This window comes from Thalia democratica, chromosome 4, assembly GCF_965202585.1.
Source record: "Thalia democratica chromosome 4, ktThaDemo2.hap1.1, whole genome shotgun sequence".
Classification (NCBI taxonomy): Eukaryota; Metazoa; Chordata; class Thaliacea; order Salpida; family Salpidae; genus Thalia; species Thalia democratica.
The window spans coordinates 5468555-5490630 of record NC_139168.1 but is presented as its reverse complement, the minus strand read 5'-3'; the positions used below and the strand labels follow the sequence as shown (position 1 = coordinate 5490630).

Below are 22076 nucleotides of genomic sequence, written 5' to 3'. Positions count from 1 at the left end.
TACACGAGATATTATATTACATGAAGTGAAGAGAAAAAAAAATCGTCTTAGGTATATTTCACGCGAAGTCTTGAAATTTTACTAAACATTTAGGATCTGTTACTAAGAAAATAAAAACTGAAACTACAACCGCGGCACGCGACTATTTATATTATTGAAATTCGGCCTACGACCATTAAATTCTTGCCGAACACTGCTTTAGCGTTTTTTCTTAGTTTGAAAAAACCAGATTTCTGATGCAGACTCTTATGTTATTTAATATTTTATAACGGCATAAGTAAGTCCAGGTATAGGTTCTATTTGATTTTCGCCCATGTTTTCTGTTATCGTATTCAAAACGAACGTACTAGCTGCTTTACCTGGTTGACAATGTATTAAACGTTGCACGGCAAAAAACAAAGCTAGCCTAACTGGTTGTAAACTGTTGCTTTATCATATTACAAAATAGATCGTTTGTAGATTGACGTCTGCAAGTTTTTCGAAAGCGACTTACAAGTTTCAAAAAAAATCCAGGTATCAGTTTACCAAAGGCTTTTGATCTGGTGACCCAAACTTTATTTTTAGCTAACCTTAAAAAGTAAAGAAAAATGCCCGTCGATAGTTCTTTGAATGTTTTTTTTTTAATTTCCTAATGAACTTAAAAACAACCTAAGGTCATTTAATAAACTTGTATTATAATTATATTTTTGGTAGGTTTTATTAAACTGTTTAGCCGTATTGTTCTTGTTGGTACAATTAATTTTTAAAGTTTTGTTTTGAAGAACTTTTTTAGTTTTTTTTGTATTCAACTTGTTGTTTTCCGTTATTTATTTTTTTAAAGCTTTTTATTCTTTATGATTATACGTAATTAAAAACCTTTTTACAAGTTATTATATATTTTTGAAAAACTTTGAGTTTAAATAAGATAAAAAAGACTTAGTTTCTTCGATAAGTTTAAACTAGTGATGTACCGGACTCACTATCCGGGTCCGGCCGGATATTGCCATTTTTGTCTGATATCCGGATCCGGCCGGACTCTAATTTGAAAAAAAAGTCCGGACCCGGATCTAGTTAGTAAAAAAGAGCATACTGAAAAGTATTTTTTCAAAAACAAACCCTGTGAAAATTAATAAGAGTCATTTTAGTCAGTTAAAATTAAACACCTACCGTGATTGGCTCATTTTGTACACGTGACTAATTTACATTTGTTTACATTTAAACTATAAATAAACATTTCATGAAATGCAACTCTTTACATATGTTGTAAAATTAAAAACTTTGGAATGAATACTTGCATTATTTATTGTTTAAAGTTGAGCTCAAAGTATATTTAGAGTTAATACGGTTGAATGTACGAGCCAATGAGAATCTAATGACGAAATGTTTCAAACTAAATACTGATGCAACAAAACATCAGAACATGACAGGCAGTTTATATGTAAGCAGTTAGTTATTTAGTTTTTAGTGTAGCTTGAAGCAACAAAATATCTTGAACGTTTTTGTGAATGCTTATTGTAAGAAGCGTTTTGTCTTAAAAGTGAATATTTCAACAGGTGTTTAATTGTTTAAATATTTAAGCCAGGTTTATAGTTTAACAGTTTATTAAATTTTTTACAGTTTCTTGTTTACTAAAATTTTTATTTAATTTTTAGTTTTAAGTCTTTTGATATAGACATAAATAGCTTCCAGTTTTTAAAGTGTTACCAAAGTAATTAATAATTTTGTATATGCTAGTATTTCTTGTGTTTTATATAAAAGATTCATCACTCAAAACTGTCGTGTCTGATTATAGAAAGTACTCTCAGTTAGAATTTAGTATTTGTTAGATATTAATTAAATAAGGTAGAATTTAATAATGATGGGTAGTACTAATAAGTTAAGTGTACCACAATCAGTCCACAACTTTACTACCAAATTGTCAACCTTTGCTAGCTGTTCTACTGATTATTAGATTAAAGTAATTTTTTCAGTTTTTAAAAACCTCATTCTGACTCAGGCTTGTTTATACTCACTCTAGCTAGTTTTATTGACTTAAACAGTGGCAACCCTGCTAGTTTGAAAATTTTTGAGAATTTTAGAAAATCTTGAACTGCCTCAGGCTAGTTTAGTTTTTTATAAAAACTCAGGCTAGTTTTCTTTTAGATTTTGAATGAGTTTGAGCTGATCCAGTTTTCAATATTTTGTAATTTTCTAGTGTATTTTGTTCAAGAACTTGATTTCAGATTTTTAATTGTAAATAACACCTAAATTTGTAAAACTTGTGGCTAGCTGTTCTACTTATTATTAAATTAAAGTTCTTTTTTTTCAGTTTTTAAAAACCTCATTCTGACTCAGGCTAGTTTATTCTAGTGATGTACCGGACTCACTATCCGGGTCCGGCCGGATATTGCCATTTTTGTCTGATATCCGGATCCGGCCGGATTCTAATTTGAAAAAAAAGTCCGGATCCGGTTCCGGCCGGACTCTAATTTGAAAAAAAAGTCCGGATCCGGCCGGATTCTAATTTGAAAAAAAAGTCCGGATCCGGTTCCGGCCGGATTCTAGTTTGAAAAAAAAGTCCGGATCCGGTACATCACTAGTTTAAACACGTTATTAAAGTTTGCTTGCTAAATAGACTTTCTAATCTTATACAGCAAGCTAATTATTTCAAACTTTCAGTTATGGAAGCGGGTCAGAATGACACAGCGACAAATATAATAAATTCGTTCGTTTATGATAAACCTATTTTTTATATATTCTTACAATTTTATAAAGCTTACTTTGTTAATTTTTACATTTTTGAGATTCTGTTAGTATATTTTAGAAATTTTTTATTTATATTTAAAGTTTTTTACTTCATGTTAAACATTTATGCCAAGAAAGGTAAAAAATTTGATCGTTAAAATAAGAAAAAAAAGAATTATATTTAGATTTTGTAGATTTAGATAAGTAGATTTTGGCAAATTTTTAGCTGTATATTATTATGCTTACATTTAATTATTTCTATTTTTGTTCTGTTAGAAATGTAAATACTTACAAATGCTAAAATACAATGTTATTAAATGCTTAAATTTTTGAAATAAGTTAGATACACTAGTCAAATAAAGGTTGACCTTTTTAATAGCATAAGCTTAACAATTATTTGAAGATATATTGGTTTGGATTTTTTAGTATCATGTTTTGCACAGTAGTTTAAGATACAGTTTTTTTGTACCCATAAAATGTTTTATTTGAATGAAAACATAATTCAAGAACAAAACTATTACGTCCTATATTAACAGCTTTATCAAAGAATAGTTTACACAGCATAGAAACTAAATTACTATTTAGAATTAAGATTTGGTGCATTTAAATTTTATAATACTATCATATTATTATTTTATAGTTACCTTTATTTACAGTATCAATTCTGTCTTCAACAGTATGGCAATATTTTACTATAAGTTAGGAAGATAACTCCATCGCTGTATGCAATATCTGCGGAGCTAAAAGATAAAAAGAAGTAGTAGCAAGTCTTAGTCATATACTACCTATTCCATGCACGAGCATTTGAAAACTCAACACAGCGAGAGTTACAAAAAGTCTCAAAGTGAATCTTTAGACAAAGATAGAAGTAATGCATTCGAACCTCCGAAGTCTATGAAACTCTGAGACATTAAGGATTCAAAAGCAATAAAAGTTTATAACAGTCATTAAAATATTTGGACTCGGCCGAATCCTAATTTGAAAATAAGACTCGGATTTGGCCGAATCCGAAATTTTTGGACTCGGTAGATCACTACTGTTAACCCTAACCCTTATTATCTGTCGGTATATTTTTAAGAACTTGTTTATTATAATTTTTCATTACTCTCGTGCAAAATTTACCTTCGTGCATGTTTGGCACGTCCCCGTGTAATGGCTTTTAACCAAAAAAGGCTTATTCCAAAAGTTAGGGTGGTGTATTGAACATAAACGTTGACTTTGGTTGAAAACAATGTAGAGATAATTTTAAAAACTAGAAATGCAGTCTAAGTTATCACTCTATTAATGATAACAGTTTAGACCAAAGTTTTCAAAACTTTTTATTTTCAAAAGGCCCCCTTCTAAGAAATAAAAAAGCTATGGCTCCCTCCATCAAGAATTCTCAAAAAACTTTTATTAAAATAGCTTGGATTTTTTTTTGCTCTTCATCATTAACTCCAGAGTATCTAGTGCAAATTTCTAGTTGAGGTCTTGTAGACCCCTAAACTTCCTAAATTTGTTCCATAATATCTAGTATAAGTTTTAAAACTACCATAAAAACCGCTTAGGACCTTTTGTTGTTTTTTTTGCATTTTATCATCAACTCCAGAATGTCTTATAAAAGTTTCAAATTATGACCCCATGGCTCCCCTGTAGCCCCTTTACTACTCATAGCCTCCAAATTTTTGTAATGGCCCCCAAATTGACCCAGTTTTGGAAACCTTGGTTTAGACTTTGAAAACACTGACTTGTTTAAAACAACAAAATAAAGTTTTTCGTGAAATAAAATTAAGTTTTTGGATTCATCAGAAACATATTTGAGATATTTAAATTTTGTTTAGATATCTTTATATATTTTTATACTAGTTTTTAACAGTTTGTAATTTTGATTTTATTGTCTATAAAACTATATATTTTAGAACAATTTTAGGGTTTAGTGTTATCATTTACCTTTTGTTTTAATTTAAAATCATATGAAAAAATATATTTTATCAAAAGTGTAATCATTCTTAAATAACTCAAAATTTTACAACAAATAATAAAATTGAGCGATAAAAATACAGCAAAAATGTTCTGAAACGAACTAAACACACTTTAAAGCACTTTAGAAAACATAGCGCCATAAATTAAAACATAAGAAAAAAAAGAATACAAGTAATATACTTTTACTGCGACAATTCTAGACCGATGGTGAGCTAAAAGTTTCAAAAAATACGTAAACACGACATAAAATTAAAAAGGAGAAAATATTTTGAATTGGACTTATGCTTGTTGCAGAAAACTGAATAAAGTTTAGAGCTGTGGATCCCAAAAACAAATCGCAAAAAAAAATTTTTAAATGACGTCAATTGAATATAAATTAAATTTCTGCCAATGGACGTCAAAATTTTCTGAGATTTCAAAAATCTGGGAACATATTTGCGTTCATTGGCAATTATGGTTTTAATGACGACCAACTTTTTATGTAAGCTCCGAAAAAAAGGACGGTTAGGGGCAATATATCCCCTTTTGGAAACCCTTAAAAATTAAATTTGATTAAAAAAAAATTAAAACGGATTACAATCTCACCCTGAACTTTATTTATTTAAATGTTAAAACTTCTACAGCTTAGCCCCTAAAACACGTAAATTGAAAATATGATTAAAACTTTCATACTTGTGGATCAGCGTATTCAGCACAAATACGAAACACACAAATACAGCGCAATATGGCCCGATAGTTCCAATAAATAAAACTCTACTATTAAATATAAAGAAGAGAATGTTTGAGAGGTTTGAAAATTATGGATATTTAGTTCGTAGATAGGTAGGTAGATATTTTAAATAAACCTTATAAATGCAAAACACTGCAAATTTAGAAAATAAGTACAAGATTAAGATAATTAAAAAAAAAGAAGCTATAAATAAAACTTCTAAAAAGCAACTTAACTAATTTTGTGAGCAAGAGTTATTGGATAAAGTAAATAAAAGTTTCCACACTAGTTAAAAAAAAGTATTATATTTCCTACTGAGTGAATATTTAAAACTAAACCTCTAAGCAAAATAATTAATTATAAAATCTTAAATAAACCAAACAAACCCCGATACGACTTAAAATATTCAATGAAAAAAAAACAGTTCAAATCTCAAGACTTTTTTCAGCGCTCATCTAAACCAGTTAAACCTGTTTACCACTCAAGAGCGCCCTCACGTGATGAAGTGGTCGAGCCACAAGCGCGCGAAATTAACGGGCAGCTGGTACTTGCACCGCTTGACCCGGATGTGCTCGATGTCTTCCATCAGGATGTACCTCAGCTCGATTCTGAGTTGCAGCGCACACTCTTCCTGGTGGACTAACTGAAAAATTAAAATAAAAAAATAATACTGTTTCTACAATTTAACGTTGGTAGAATCCTTCTATGGTGGACTGGCTGTTGAAAATCGTTTGAGTGGTAAATTGGTTGTAACACCGTTTTAAACACTGCAAAGATTAGTTTAATTACCAGTAAGGGTTTGATAGCATCATTTTAAACAACATATAATGAAGTCTGATGAAACCCTTTGTAAATTATTTGTAAAAGTCGTCATGGTGGCCCGACTGTGAGTGAAAAATTTATGAAGTATAAATAAAGGTAAAATATAAAACATGGTATTTTGAGTTGGGACCGGTTTCTGATATTTTATTGTCACACCCGTCAATGTCAGCTGCTCCAAAGCTGAATATTTTAAATTTTGAAATATTTTCTGTTAGTTATTTTTCAGTCGTTAAATTAGCAAAATACTTTTCTCACGAGCTTTAAGAAACTTCAAGGAAAAGTTTGTATTAACAAATTAGGTTGATAAAAAAGTTTTGGAGTTTTCCATCAAACTTTACTTGTTTATCTCAATTACATTAATTAGATTTGTTTAAAATGTATTAAAATACATTTTTAATTTCAGTTTTAAACTTCTGTTTAAATTTAAAGGTTTTGTATAAACAATAAAACGTACAAAAGTAAAACAAACATTAAATGTAAAACTATATAACTTGTTAACAATAATAAATGTATAACACAAGAGTGTACGAACGAAGAAATTTATTAAAACATAAAAACTTTTTTACTTTATTTATTCAACAAACAAAACTCATTTAAGTTGATTATTTTAGCACAACAATCGAACACAAATGTTTATTGATAATATTTAATTTAGGTTTATTTTTGTTAACTTCCATTAATTTAAATATTCAACTCCATAAGCATTTTTAGTCAAATATTTTTATAATAAGAACAGCAAGTCTACCTAAGTGATATAAACAAGCTAAAGTAGTTTTATCTGAAAACTAGACAGAACTGTAAATATGAAAATTTATGCAAATTTTTGAGCAACAAAATTCAATGAAAATGAACAAGTAAGTTTTATTTTTGAAACTTTATTTATTCTTTTTAAACCTTGTTTTTCTCAAAAATAAACTTCACAATCATGTCGAGCACCGAATTCTGCTTATAAAAACACCAAACACTTTATAAAAAAGATGAAAAATAAGCATAATTTTGAACAACTTGTAGGAAACAGAATTTTTAATTTTTGAGGAAAAACGTTTTAATAAAAAATAAACAAAACAATCTATTTTAATGTTGGTCGTAATTTTTTAACTTTCTAATTAATTAATTAATCATAATAAACTGAAATTGCTTTAGTGTCTTGAATGCAAACAATTTATCTAACTTGAATTGGGTTGACTTAAACTTAATTTTAATGTATTAAGGGGTTCAAGACATTTTTTAAATTTTGTTTTTATAAAAGAACAAAGCATAAATTACAAGTCAATTAATATACAATATAAAATTTTCAGTTATATTTTTAAGTCAAGTTGCAAAACGTGTCTGATGATAAACACCGAGCCATGAATTCACTTCAAGTTATTTTCGATTAATTGTTTAATTAGATAATTGCTTTGAATGAGTAATGATTAGAAGTTAACCATACTAACAACTAGAATACTTGTTTTTAATCATTTTTCATTCAAGGTTGCATGTGAGTTTTGATCAGCTTAAATAAACCCGATTTAATTCATAAAACGAGTTTTGTTGGTAATATTGAGGTATGTGCTGTTTTATTATAAATGTTTTACAAACTTAACTTCCAAAAAATAATTGAAAACTTCATATTTCATAAAATTGACTTGTAATTAATAATCTATGCCTTGTTAAAAAACAAAATTCAAAATTTTGTAAAAATGTTTAAAAACCTTAACAAATAAAATTAAGTTTACGTGAAGCCATTACCAGTTATTATAAATTTGTTTTGTATTCAAGACACGAATTCAAGTAATTTCATTTTATAATGATTAATTACTTAATTAAATAGTTACACCCTAAAAAAAATATTACTTTAAAACTTTTTTTGCGAAAATTAACATTGGTTGTTATATGAAAGCTTAGAGTATATACTACAAGATATTTGTCATAGAAAATAAAAAGTCTAATAAACTTTTGAGTTATAACCAGTTTTGTAAAAAAGCATCCGATACTACCGTATGTAATCAAAAACTTTCAGATTTTCTCAGAATTTTGAAAAATTCACAAAAATCTATTTCATCCTTCAACTTTATATTTCACTTAAAACACTGTAGTTATGATAAAAAATTGTCAAACCTGTATAAAAGTTAAACAAACAACAACTAACCTCACACTAACTTTAACAAAAAGACGTGCAAACTCAATAAACTCAAATTAAGTTTGTGTGAACCCAATATAAGTTTGTACAACAAAAATTGATGGTAAAATCTAGGCATGTACTTTTTACAAGTTTAAAATATTTTAAATTCTGTAAAAACTGACTTTAAGATCATATTTGGAAATTCAAAGTTAGTTTTATTGCGCCTTAATCTCGCTACGCCCGTTAAGAAATCAAATTAAGCTTACATGAACCCAATATAAATTTCTGATAAATCTGTTTAAACTTTACACCTAAAGTAACATTTTCAAGAAATTCCATTTTTTCTGATTATTTTTTTCAATTCTTAAACGCCTTGACGAAATCAAATCAAGTTTACGCAAACCCAAAAAAAGTTCTACATTATTTGCTTGTACTGTACACAGCAAGACACAGATTCACTTTAAGTTTGATTTATCACTTAATTTAACAGTAACGTGCTTTGAAACGTAAAAAGTACAATTTAAAAACACTCGTTAGAAATATTTTGTAAATATTGTATGTTTTCCGATTCAAGGTTATGTGAAAGATTTGTTTTTTTGTTAGCAAACAATAACAGACTTAAAAATATTTTTGTAGAAAGTAGTTTTATGCCGTGTTGTCAAGTAAAAATAAACTATTTTATATTGTACATAATGTAATACTAGTCATTTATAATGATTTTTACAACGTTAACGTTATTGTATACGAACGTTAACGATATTTTATACCGTAATTTTTTAAACTACTAAAATCACCTAAAGAAAACTTGTACAATGTGTAAAATACACTTATTTTGGAAAAAAAATTACACATCTAAATGTCTAAGCATAATGTTGTGAGTATGAGTAATAAACTAAACTTTTGGAACAACTGTCTTAGATAAATATCGAAATAACTAAAATACATTAATGCATTGCAATATTCTATACTAAATTTTTCATATTAAAAAACGTTTAGAATTCAAAAAGACAAAAATTACTGTAAAAATCTTCCTAAAATTTTCCGAACAGATTTCATAATATGTACTACTTTATATGGTTATATGACAGTTCAAGTTCAGACAATTCGAGTTCTTAAAAAAAAAATTTAAGAGACCTTGTGTCTAAAATAAAAATGTATTTGAAAAATAAGAAATACGTAGGTAGGTCTTACTAATACCTACAAGTCATTTTCTATTTTTTGCTAAATGTTTTATACTTTTTGAGATATCTAAAAACTACTATACTTTAAAACTTATTTTAGCCATTTATCAAAAAATGTTTTAAGTTATGATAAAATTTGAGTGGTTGATATTAAAAAGACCTACATGCGTATTTTATTTTACATGTTTATTTTTAAGATATGGTCTCTTAAATATTTTTTAAGAATTTGAATTTTTGTGCACCACATGGTAAACATGATTAAATACAAAACAACTTTATTTCTCAAATTAAAACCGAAACACTCTATTTCCGTTCATCTGCATTAAATCCGAACAGATAAAACGGATTTAAACCTCACAACTTACATTTAGCTTAGCACATCAAAAATATTCTTAACATTTTGAAGGATAATACAAAAAAATGATGTAACAAAATACTAGTATGGACAACTAACACTTTGAATATAAACCCAAACGGAACTGAATTTTTCATATTCACTAGTTTATTTACATTTATGTAAATCTTTAATAAAAACAACTAAAATTTTGCAGGCCAGAAACTCGAATTAAACTGAATTTTTCTGCTTCATTAAAAATTATACAAAATATCTTTTAACAAAAAATAACTAACATTCTGAAGGCCGGAAACCCAAATAGAACTGAATTTATCATCTTCTTCGAAAATCCGCAGTCCGGTGTCTTGCAACACTGTTACTTGGTTGTTCGATTCCTGCATAAAAACAAATTATACATATTAATACACAAAAACAACAAATTTTTTTACTATAGTTTCCACGCATTAAGCGTTTCTTAGTAACAATAATAAAATAGATACTATGACGTGTTAAATAAATTTTAATAATTTTAGTTAAAATTGAAACTAAATATATATAAAAGAACTTTAAATTAGTTGATAGCTTTAAACAAAAAAATAAAAAATTAAACAAAACACAAAATTGTATTTTAAATTCGAAACACCTGTACAATTGTATTTTACAAAGTAAACTAGTTTAAATCAAAAAAGCTTCGTAAAAAACTCACACAAATATATTTGAGTTCAAACAAAAAATATTTCGATGAACTTATAAGAAAAACACAAAAACAAAATAAAAAACTTATGTCTTATTGTGATTTTTTTAGTTGTAAATAAAAAATAAGTTTGCATAATTATTAAATAAAAACTTACAATAATGTAATTGTGATCGAAAAATGCTTGTATCTTGTTATTAGTTATATAGTTGTAAATAAAATATATATATATATATATACAAACATCAAATAATAACTTACAATAATGTAATTGTGATCGAAAAATGCTTGTATCTTGTTATTAGTTATATAGTTGTAAATAAAATATATATATATATATATACTAATATCAAATAATAACTTACAATAATGTAATTGTGATCGAAAAATGCTTGTGTCTTGTGTCGTATCGTTTCGCTACCGTGGCCGACTACTTCTAGTTTCAAACCTACACAGTTAAATATTATCATTACTATTATGCTAACGTCTAAGCTAAATGATTAGTAAGTATTATCATTATTATTTTGTAATTTCAAACCTATACAGTTATTATCTTAACTGTTATTCTTTAAACTTAGTCTTTTGTTAGTATTATTGCTTTTTAACGTCTAAGCTTATACAATTGGTAAACATTTTTTTTTTTATTGACAAACCTATACAGTTGGTCAGTATGGAGGAAACGGTCAACTTCACTTGACCGCCCATCCTGAACTTGAACAGGATGGGCGACTGGACTTCTGTTGAAAATATTTATACAATTGTAAAAAATATTATACAATTATCGTACTTCTATGTAGATATTTGTTATTGTGTTAATTATGTTTGTTATAAACTTTTTTTCAATCTAATTTTCAATCTAGGCAATAACGGAAAAACAACTTGTGTGTGAATGCTTTATTTAAGTAGTTTAAAAAGAGACACAAATTTTTACGCTTCCATGTTACTGTTAATAATTACAACAACTGTCAAAGTAAACAAAAAAACAATAATTCTGTATGAATACATAAAAGTGTGCAAAAACCAAACTTTTAAAGTGGTTTAAATTGGTTTAGTGTGCATCTATACAAAATATCAAATGTAAAAACAGTAAAGTATTTAATGATTCAACTTATATTTTATGTACTAAATACACTATACATAACATATACATATTCTAAACTAAATATATTTTATTGTATTAAACTAACTACTGATTTAAAAAGCTGCAAAAAATATGAGAACATATAAAACATATTAAATTTCATTTATTAAAGATGAATAACATACCAATATACATTTAAATAAATAAGAATCCACTTACTAGCTTAACAATTATTCTTAAAACAAAATTAATGTTATAAAATTACCTAAAACACAAATAACAATTTTTGTCAGCAAAATAGTTATAAATTATTATCTATAACTTTTTATTATTATGTAAAACACTAACTAACCGTGTTTTACGCCGTATATTGTATATTTTTCACATTAAAACAAGTTCAAGTTTACTTGACTGCTTTCATAGCAGCTAATTTAGCACAGTGTTATAGCAATTAAACGTAAATATTTAGATTTATTTCGTTAAGGTTAAAACGTCAAATATCAATTATTTTTCTGAGTCGGGGCTAAATCTATTACCAATAAAAATTTAAGTACGATTTTATACGGTTGTATAACAATCAGGGTTCGTGCGCGAATTTTTTTTTATTTAGCCTGACTGAGACAAATTTAGCCTGACAACTTTTCAAAGTGAAAAAAATACCCTTTAGAAGTCGTTTTAGGTATTGGGGGGCCTTGAATAGTACTTTTGTAGTCTCTGACTTCAACCAGCTTTATCTCAAAAATATTTTAAGCTTTAAAAATTTGCAAAAAGCAACTCATAGCTTCGTTACAACTCAATAAAATAAGACTAAACTGTCAAAAAGGTGATTGACCCTTCCCCTAAGCCCAAAACATAACAAATTCAGTGATAAGTTTCAAAATAAATGTTATATCTAATCTATTACTAGTGTAGAAATTTAATATATACTACTAAACACAAGTGTTCAATTTAATTAAGCACTAAGTAAAAACATTATAACCAGAAGATTTATAATAAAACGACAAGCATTGTCGTGTTTTATTAAAGTTTAAAATGAAACGCTTACATGAGTATTAAATTAAGTAAAAATGTTTATTAAAGTATTTTGACTAACACTTAAAATTGATACATAATTATAAATCCTAAACTCTAAATAAATACAGTGATTGTTTATGTCATATCAGATTTAAAAAGCTTTAATATTTTGTTCTTGTAAAGAAAAATTAATTGTACCTAAAATTTGTACACCCACAAAACTTAATACTTATATCTTAAAGCTAGGTTTTAGTCTTACGAATATCTCTAATAACTTTAAACAAACAGTAAAATATATGAATAAACTGCTAAGAGTTTTAATCTAAAAAGTATTTGGTATAAAGCTTAAAATTAGAAATTAAAACAGTTCAACCAACTAAGCTATGAAATACATAGCTGATGTAAACGAATTCAAACAAAGATTTAAGTTATTAAACTAAACTGTTATGTTTAAACTGTATTTTTTTAAGAATTTTCATAATTATGACGTATAAAGTCTACTCAAAATAAAAAGATGAAGATTTTTAAAATCTTTTAAAGATTCAACAAAATGTTTTAAGCATTTATTTTTACAAATACTGACTGATTTTGTCTTTAATAACTAAATTTTATTTAGAAATAAATTCACATCTCAATTTGATCTTAAAAATATTTCTCAATTTTTTTTAATCAAAATTTTGAAGGATTTGAACTGAGAAAAACTGAGATTCTCAAATTTTTAATAAGAAAACTGATTTAGCCTGACGTTTTTCAACTTTTTTCAAAAAAACTGATTTAGCCTGACGCGCACGAACCCTGAACAATACACATCAAAACGTTCATTAGATTTAGCACATATAAATTGAAGTTACAAAAGTTAAATTCTAATTAAATAAAATAATTTTGACTATTTACAAATTTAATCAAAAAAATTTAAAACAATTTTTTGCAACATATTAAAACAAGGTCTGTAGAAGTAAAAATTATACAATAGAAAAATATAAGAGCTTGAAAACTTATATAGTTTTAAACAAATTAACTAAAAACTAAGTATTAGCTGTGCATTTAAAAACAACATGTACAGATTATTTAGTCTAAAAATAAAATGTTCTTACAAGTTTTATTCTTTTTTGTGGTTACTACTTACTTCCTATCATTGTGATCGGTTTTTTTTTTATTTTTTCTTTAATATATTGAGTTTCACTTAAAACAACCTAACTTGTTAATATAAAAACTCAATACCAAAAGTTATCATTTTTGGTTACTTAAAAAACTATTTTTTTACCGAAATTAAACGTTTACTAACAATATTCAGAATTTATTTATAAGTAAGAAATAGTATGTTTAAAAAATTATATTTTATCTTAAATAATTTTCAAAAATATAATTTTTTCAAGTCATATACATCACAATGGAATAAAATAAACATTAAACATAAATATTTCAAAATTAAGTTAAGTATTGATTATTTCACAAAATAAAACATTACTGTTTTGGAGCTGTAAAAAAGCAAACATTCTTTTCAAAAAAAAAGTAAAATTACCCGGTAGAAAAATTATTTAAAACAAATAAGGTATGAATCATCACTAAATAAATTGCTGAAAATAAAACCCCTTTTATTGTTACATTATCATGCGACATACTTTCATTATTTTTTTTTGAACAATTTTATTAACAGAAAAACTAAATTGAACCCTATTCAAATCAAGTAACAACATTTCATAATGAAATTTCACTTTTTATGTGATCAATAATATCAATCAAAAAAGTTACTAAGACCACTTTTTATTGTATTTTTTACTTTTTAAAAGACAATTTTAGTAAGTTAAAAGAAGTTCCAAGTTAACAATTTACAAGCTGCAACCTTTTTTTATAGCAATCGTAAGATTCAAAAATTAAATGACATTTTCTTTGTAGTCATGGATTTTATAAAAGACAGCGGTAAAAAACAGTTATAGTTTTTTTTTTCAAGTCTTAAAAATATTTACTTTGTAATAATCTTTGTAATTACTGATTACTGGTTTATTTTGCTTTACTCAATAAATTCAATGATTTTTAAATTTTATCCATAAAACAAACATATATTTAAATTTCATATGCGCAAATTATTTTAAATTGTGTTTAAAATGTTTTTCAGTTTTATTACTTGCTTCCTAAAACCTATAAAAATATTACAAAGATAAGAATAAAAAATAGACTTAATTTATTTTTAGTGTCAAACGAAAACTTTTAGCAAAAAATTCATTAAACTATTAGTTGTTGGGACTACACTAAAAATCATAATAAACAAAAAAACATACTTATTATGTTTTAAATAGTTTGTTTATTTTTTATTTGCATATATTTTAAATTTATAGATTGCCAAAAAATTTTTTCATCAGCAATTAAAATATTTTTACAGCTTTAAAGCTTAAAAGAAATGAAACATAATTTTAAACAGAATGTAAGCTATTTAGTTTAATTTGAAATTTTTTAACAAAATTGTATGAATTTTGTATGAATCATCACAATCTAATTAATTGATTAAAAACCCTTTTATTGTTACTTTATCATTGAATTTAAACTTAATCTTTTTTGGTTTTAATAACTAAATTTAACACTTGTTATTTTCAAATACAAATATGTATAAGTTAAGTTTAAACTTTTAAATGATAAAATATGTTAATGACAAAAAGATTAGGGTCATTAAAAAATAACTAAAATTTTTGTCTATATATATTACTATAAATACAATAACTACTTTGCGTTATTTCTAAATATATAAAACTCAATTTTTTTTATATCTATCAGTTTTAAATCAAATTTGTAAATTACACACCTAAAACTTACAAATTTGAACACTTATGTTAACAAAAAATTTGGTGAAAAAACTTAAGAAAATAAGCACATTAGTTGCTTAGAAATAATAATTTTATATAATATAGCACTTAAGGTTTTAGTTATTGATAAAACTAGATTTATCGCTTATAAGATACAAACATTCAAAAATATTGAGTTATTATGGTACAGATAAGTAAAGTAGATCAGTATAATTTTTTGATACAATACTAAAAATTAATAAGTTTTTCATTGATATTTATTGCTAAAATAAAGCAATTTTTATAAACAAAGTTAATTATTTTAGGTTGTACTTTTACTTTAAAAATTCAAAACCTAAATAAAACATAAAAACTATACGTGTATGTGTATACAAACTAGAAATCTAATAAACTGAAATATTTTAAAAACTTATTGGTCAAAAACATTAAAACACATAGAACTGCACAATTTACAAAAAAAAACTGTCAACATTAATTTTAAAGACCAGATTCTCTAAAATGCAGTAAACATTAAAACAAAAAAAAAAGCGAAATTGGTAGCAACACTAGTAAATGGGTGATCACATTATATTTCAAATTATATAAAAAAAAAATCTTTCAAATCAATAAACAGTACATGAAGATTTTAATTGTTTTATTTTGCATTGTATAAATTTTACAAAGTTATTTTTTTGTTTTTTATAGTGCAACTTAAACTCCAAAATATCTTATTGTTAGTTTGTTGCGTTAAGATATTGAAACTATCAAGCTGTAAGTTATTTATGTAATTATTTTTTTCAAGATGCAGCATTATCTTCTATTAATATATTTTTTTGAACAAATGTAAAATTACCCATATTAAATTTTATGAATTTTTTATTTAAAACAAAAAGGCATGATTCATCAGTAAATTAATGATTAAAATTTTTATTATTGCTTTACAATTGAAAACTTTTTTTTTCAAAAAGCACAGAAAGTCTAAACTGGACTCTCGATACTTTAAAGGATAAATATTCAATATTAAAACTCAATTTACAAGAAACTAATTGTTTTAGAAAAGGATTAAAAAAATCATTCAAAACTCTCTATCTATTAATACAGATATTTATTTTGGTGTCTTTACATGGAATTCAAAAAAAAAAATTATACTAAATTGCTTTTTTTTTAATCCTACATATATTCATAAATCAAAGCCAAAGTACATAGTACTTTGTTTCATATAAAGACAAATAGTAACTTATAATGCTATATTTATTAAGTAATTCAACATATTATTTATCTAAAACAAATGCAGTCTATCTGAAATAAATAACAACCTAAAAAAGTATCAGTTTCATTTTTTTACAATAACATGTATAACCCACCTCAATACTCTGTATAATGTATTTTTTTAAACACTATATCAGCAACCCATGACAATCTGTATAGTATTTGTAAAAAAAATATTGGTAAAAAGGCATGATTTAAATTATTTTCTTATAATTTCTTACAGTCTTAATTCTTATACCAACAAACCGCGATAACCCGTCCTCGTTGTCTTATATTTTTATATCGGTACAATTTCACAAACTTTATAATCTAATATTTTTTATACCAACGAAACGTGATAATCCTTCCTACTAATAATAATTTTTGTACCAACCATGATAATCTGTCCATTTGTAGAAAAGCCTCTGGTAGTCTACATCCGGGACTATCGGGTCGGTGAGACATCTGTGTTCCGCCAGTGTGTGGCACAGCTCGACAACCTGCAAAAAAAAACACTTATTTTATTATGAATATACTTTTTTTTTCAGTATATTTATGGGGTTGGCTAAAATTTGACGTAATTCAACTGCCTGAAAAACAATCATTTATTTTAACATTGTTGTCATATTTATTTATTCGGCCTGTAAGACACCCATGTTCGGTTTAAGTTCAAAATAATTCTACCACTTGAATAAAAAAACATTTTTTTTTAACTGTTATTATAATTGATGGTTTAGTGAGACATTTACGTTTGGCGAAAGTTTGAAATAATTCAACTACCTGATCAAAAACTACATTATAAAACAAAAATGATAAAATTTTATAAAAAAAAGTTTTTTATTAAAGCAGCGAATTTTTAACCCGGGGTAAATTTCCGTGTTTTAGAAGGTTATGGTTTAGAGGGTTCTTTATTACAAGTTATGTAAGTTAATGTTTATTAATTGTCTTTTTAATTATAAAATAGTTTTTAAACACTATTATATTTTTAAAACTAAATAAACTCTTTAAATTTTACGATTTATTATGTTTAATAAGCTTCACGTTCTAAAAATCTAGTGTTTCTTCCTCAAAATTAAACACTATTTTGTACACTGGGGTAAATTTTGTAATAATCTTCCAAAAAGAGGTAAAACATGAAAAAATATTAAGAACCGCAGTATTTAATTGTGTGACATAATACTTGTGTATATATTTCTTTAGTTTAAATAATAATTAAAACACTAACTAGAACCCTCAAAACTTTTCAGTTGTTTTTAAACATTTATAAATTTTGTGAGTCTCACAAAAAAACAACAAATATTTCAACTTGAAACAATTTAAATTAAATGATCGAAGGGGCATCCTTCTATATGAAGAAAATAGACACTTTACCGCTGAAATGAAACAATCAAAATATTTCAGCTTTAATTAAAAATTACCGCACTTTTAAAATGACTGACTGAAAATTGGTTAAACTTTTTAATGTGTTGAGTTCATAGGTTTTTTAATTCGATTAACTGCTTTGCTTTGGTGTTTTAATAGCTGTTATCAATCACAATAAACTATAAGGTGTCAAAATTAAAATAATTTAAAGTTGTAATTTCTTAGAGTTTAAAGTTAATTTCGCCTGCAAGTCAACTTTGAAACGGCCAGTCTTATATTTTTATTGATAACAAAACAAATGAAAACTTTGAGGTTTTTTGTTAAAATAAATGAAAATGATACAAAAAAAAAAGGTTACTAAGATTCACAAATTAACCTGTTTCTATTCAATTTAGTAATTGTAACAATTGTAACAGAATATCAATATCTAGTTGCACTTGACATTCTGTTACAAAATAAATAAAAATAATACAGTTGCTTACAAGTTTTTGAAAATTTAACCTGTTTTAAACAACTAAGTATAATTTCAACGAGCCACGTTCTCTTTAGATTGAAACGTTTTTACCTTCACTCAAACGAGCATATTTTAAACTAGTTTCAATTTAAAATAAAACACTTTCACCTTTTAAAGTTCTTTTAAAATGAAAAGCTTAAAATTTAAGATAATCATTACAAACATGAAAAATTACAGCGCTCGGTTTATTTTTTGCATTGACTACTCAATGGGCTACTTAGAGCTGCAAACTCAAAATAATTAAAAATTTTCAAGCACAGCAAAATGATTTAAAGTTACTTAGTCGGTACTTAACTTGTTTAACCGATAATGTATAGAATAAATCTATTTTAACGACAACCCTGCTCAAAGCTGTGGACAATTCACTTATGAGTAATAACTCGGTTCTTTCAAAACTTCTAAAACTTATCGCGTAAAACGATTTAAACTACAAAAACAGTAAGATTTTTTTCCAAATGTTTCATACATGACATGCGCTTGCCAAAAGACACATTAAACATTTTGTTTAGCAAGCGGCCACATAAAAATTATTTAAGTCACAGTCACATTCTTCGACCGCTGCCAAAATATATATACGAATAATTATTAACCAAAATTACAACATCTAAAGTAACAACCGTTTTCCCTAAAATTTAAAAAAAATCATAACTTTTAGTTTTATAAGCACTAACGAGCTTTTTGAGAGAAATTTTAAAAAAATTACAGTCATTATGTATTACAACTATTTTACAAAAGACTGGTGGAAAATACATTAAAAAATATTTAGTCAGTTCTTCAAAACCCTTTCACCGCTCAACTACCGCAAAATGCTCATAAAAATTCAATTTTCAATTTACCAGACATTACAAAAGTCGATACTCAAGTATCGACAATTCAAACTGACTTTAAACTCAATAAAAAGCCACGAGTTTGTTTTCAAAATGCCCACTTGATATCAGCGCTCGGTAGTTAATCCTGTTGTGACACAACAAACCCGATTTCAAATTTAAAAGTCTCTTATTTTCATTAAAACACTTGGTTTAATTTTTCAAAGCTAAACTACTAAACACTTATTTTCCTGTGTGTTTAGTCTAACCACCTTTCTTTTTTGCAGTATTTATAAATCACACAAACTCAGCTCTAATTTCAAATGTGATTTTAATATAATATTTGTTGATTAAAAAAATGTATTGCATTATTTACAGCATGACTTTTACTTTTAAGCTAACAGTTTGGTGTCAAAAATCTTAAAGTTTTGAAATCTTGAAATTAAACAATTTTACGGTCATTTTGCGATTAGAGCAAATACTAAAGTATCGCCGCTCGAGTTGATTTTAATTTCGAAAAAATAAAATTTCGGCAAAATTTAATTTAAATTCTAAATACGTCAAAGACATTGTTAAAAACACATATTTAGTTAGTTTATTAAGATATTAAATTTATAAATCTTTTCAATCACTTAAGGTTAATTGTAAAATTTTTAAATACCAATTTGTCTCAATAAACTCAGGCGTAATTTTTTGTGACGTAATAATAAACGTGGTCTCAAATTTACCAGTTCGAACGAAACTAAGCAGAACTTAGTTTTAAAATATATCACTTAGATAAAAGTTGTCAAAGTTCAGTTTATATTTTTTAAATTACTTAAAAATTTACCTGAAAAATCAGAGCACGATCAGTAGACTATTGTATTAATCTTTTTTTTGTAATTTTTTAAATACTAGTTTTTATATATACCAAAAACATGCAGCAACAACTCCATTCAAAAAATAATAATAATAAATGATGAAAATAAATTACATAAGAGTAAAATCAAATTAATCTGCAAATTAAAATCATGCTACAAATAAACCGGCTTTATATTAAAGCAAAAATAAAAAGTTGTTGTAAATTTTTACATTTATTCGCAGACATATTTCGCAGAATATACGCATATCAATTCGAGATTCAAACTTCATGCGAATTTCGACACCGATTCTAATTTCGGATTCGGACTTTTGTGCTCAGACTTTAAATACGTGACCAAACTGTTGCATATTGCTACTGCATGTAGTTGTTTTAGCAACAAAATGGTTATAATAAAAATTACAATAAGTTTTTTATTTATTTTAACTACAAAAAGCAGTTTGTAATTTAAAGTAAAACAACTATTTCAGTAACAAAAGGGTGGCGACGTTTAGTGAAAAATTTTTAACAATTGCGAATAAAGTTTGGACAAAGGTTTTGCAAATAATCATCCATGTAGTGGCTTTTTCTTTTAAACTGCCAAATATGAATCAATTTTACTCATAATTAGTATTGAAGATTGTTAATCACGAAAGAAAGGAACAAAAAAATAACAACTTCAGTTAAGGGTGAGAGCAATGATTTTAGTTTCGAACTTTAGTTACGATGTAAATATGTATTTTGGTTCGACCAGCCTTTAGAAGACCAGTTAAAAAAGTTCAGTTTTCAGCTTGAAATATCAAAACATCAATTTCATTGCTGAATGTAAAAACACTTGATAACAACTAATATTTTTTATTTATAATTTTTCAAATAAAGCATTTCTTGCGTGCGTTTATGCTCTAAGCAGGTGTAGAAGAAAGTTTCGTTGAAAGCTCACAAACTCGCCCCATTACCACTATGTAATAGAAAAATAACAAAAAAATCAAACTTGCGTTCCTTCGGACAACTCATTGACCCGCCCCATGACCATGGACATCATCTGGTCCACTTTTATCGGGTCGATCACCCTCTCCAGTAACGCCCTGTTGAAAATCGACTGCCGCCACTCGACCACTTCCACTGCTCTCTGGGAGTGGATCCTGTGGAGAAATGAGTTTTTATTACAGGGTTGTAGAGAAATGTACGAGTTTACTATTGTGTTTATTTTATATTGAAAATTTAAAATCGCCACTCGACCACTTCCACTGATCTTTGAGAGTAAACTCTGTAGAGAAATGAGTGTGTTATTTTTATACGGTTGTTTAGAAATCAGTGAGTTTTTATTAAACGATTGTTTAGAAATGTGTGAGTTTACTATTGTAATTATTTTATTTTGAAAACTGATTTTCGCAACTCTAAATTACTGCAAATGGATGTTGTAGGGATAATTTGAAATTTGTGAGCAACTGAAAAACTATTTATTTTCCAACAAATTGGATTTTGCGAGTTGATTTTGGGGTGAGTAGAAATGCGTGGGTTTATTTTGTGGTTTGCAAAGTTTGTTTAGTGGATTTCAATGAAAAATAAATAAAAAAGTTGAGTTTATTCTGTGAGTCTTATACAAAACTTTAAAAAAAAGTTTTAAGCTATTCTGTGAGTATTTTCAAAAAAACTTTCTGCCTCATCTATTTCCACACAACTATGCAGTCGAAAGTTTTGAACAATTTTAATTGCAGCAAAGTTCGACCACGTGTGCATTGCAGCATTTTTTGCAAAATATTGAATCGAGGAAGTTATAAAAGTCCAACAGGGCAACATTGCTTCGAATCTACACCTGGAATTTGTTACTATGACCTGAATAAATATCCAACGTGTTTTTACGCACAATACACACGTGGATAACTAATAAGTAATTATTTTCACACATTTTTGCATCATCAATTGC

General features: G+C 26.3%; 1 protein-coding gene across 1 annotated transcript in view; it reads right to left on the bottom strand.

Annotated features, from left to right (window-relative positions):
* Positions 1-4628: 4628 nt before the first annotated feature.
* The window catches only part of LOC145834499 (mucosa-associated lymphoid tissue lymphoma translocation protein 1-like), a 30420-nt gene continuing 12972 nt past the window's right edge, over positions 4629-22076 (bottom strand). Inside the window, exons 7-12 of the mRNA XM_082941943.1 lie at positions 21141-21291; positions 17024-17129; positions 11163-11246; positions 10875-10957; positions 10112-10210; positions 4629-6017 (exon numbers count right to left, since the gene is read on the bottom strand). Coding sequence (XP_082798069.1) covers positions 5868-6017; positions 10112-10210; positions 10875-10957; positions 11163-11246; positions 17024-17129; positions 21141-21291 — 673 coding nt within the window. The 3' untranslated portion in view covers positions 4629-5867. The remainder of the gene's footprint in view (positions 6018-10111; positions 10211-10874; positions 10958-11162; positions 11247-17023; positions 17130-21140; positions 21292-22076) is intronic.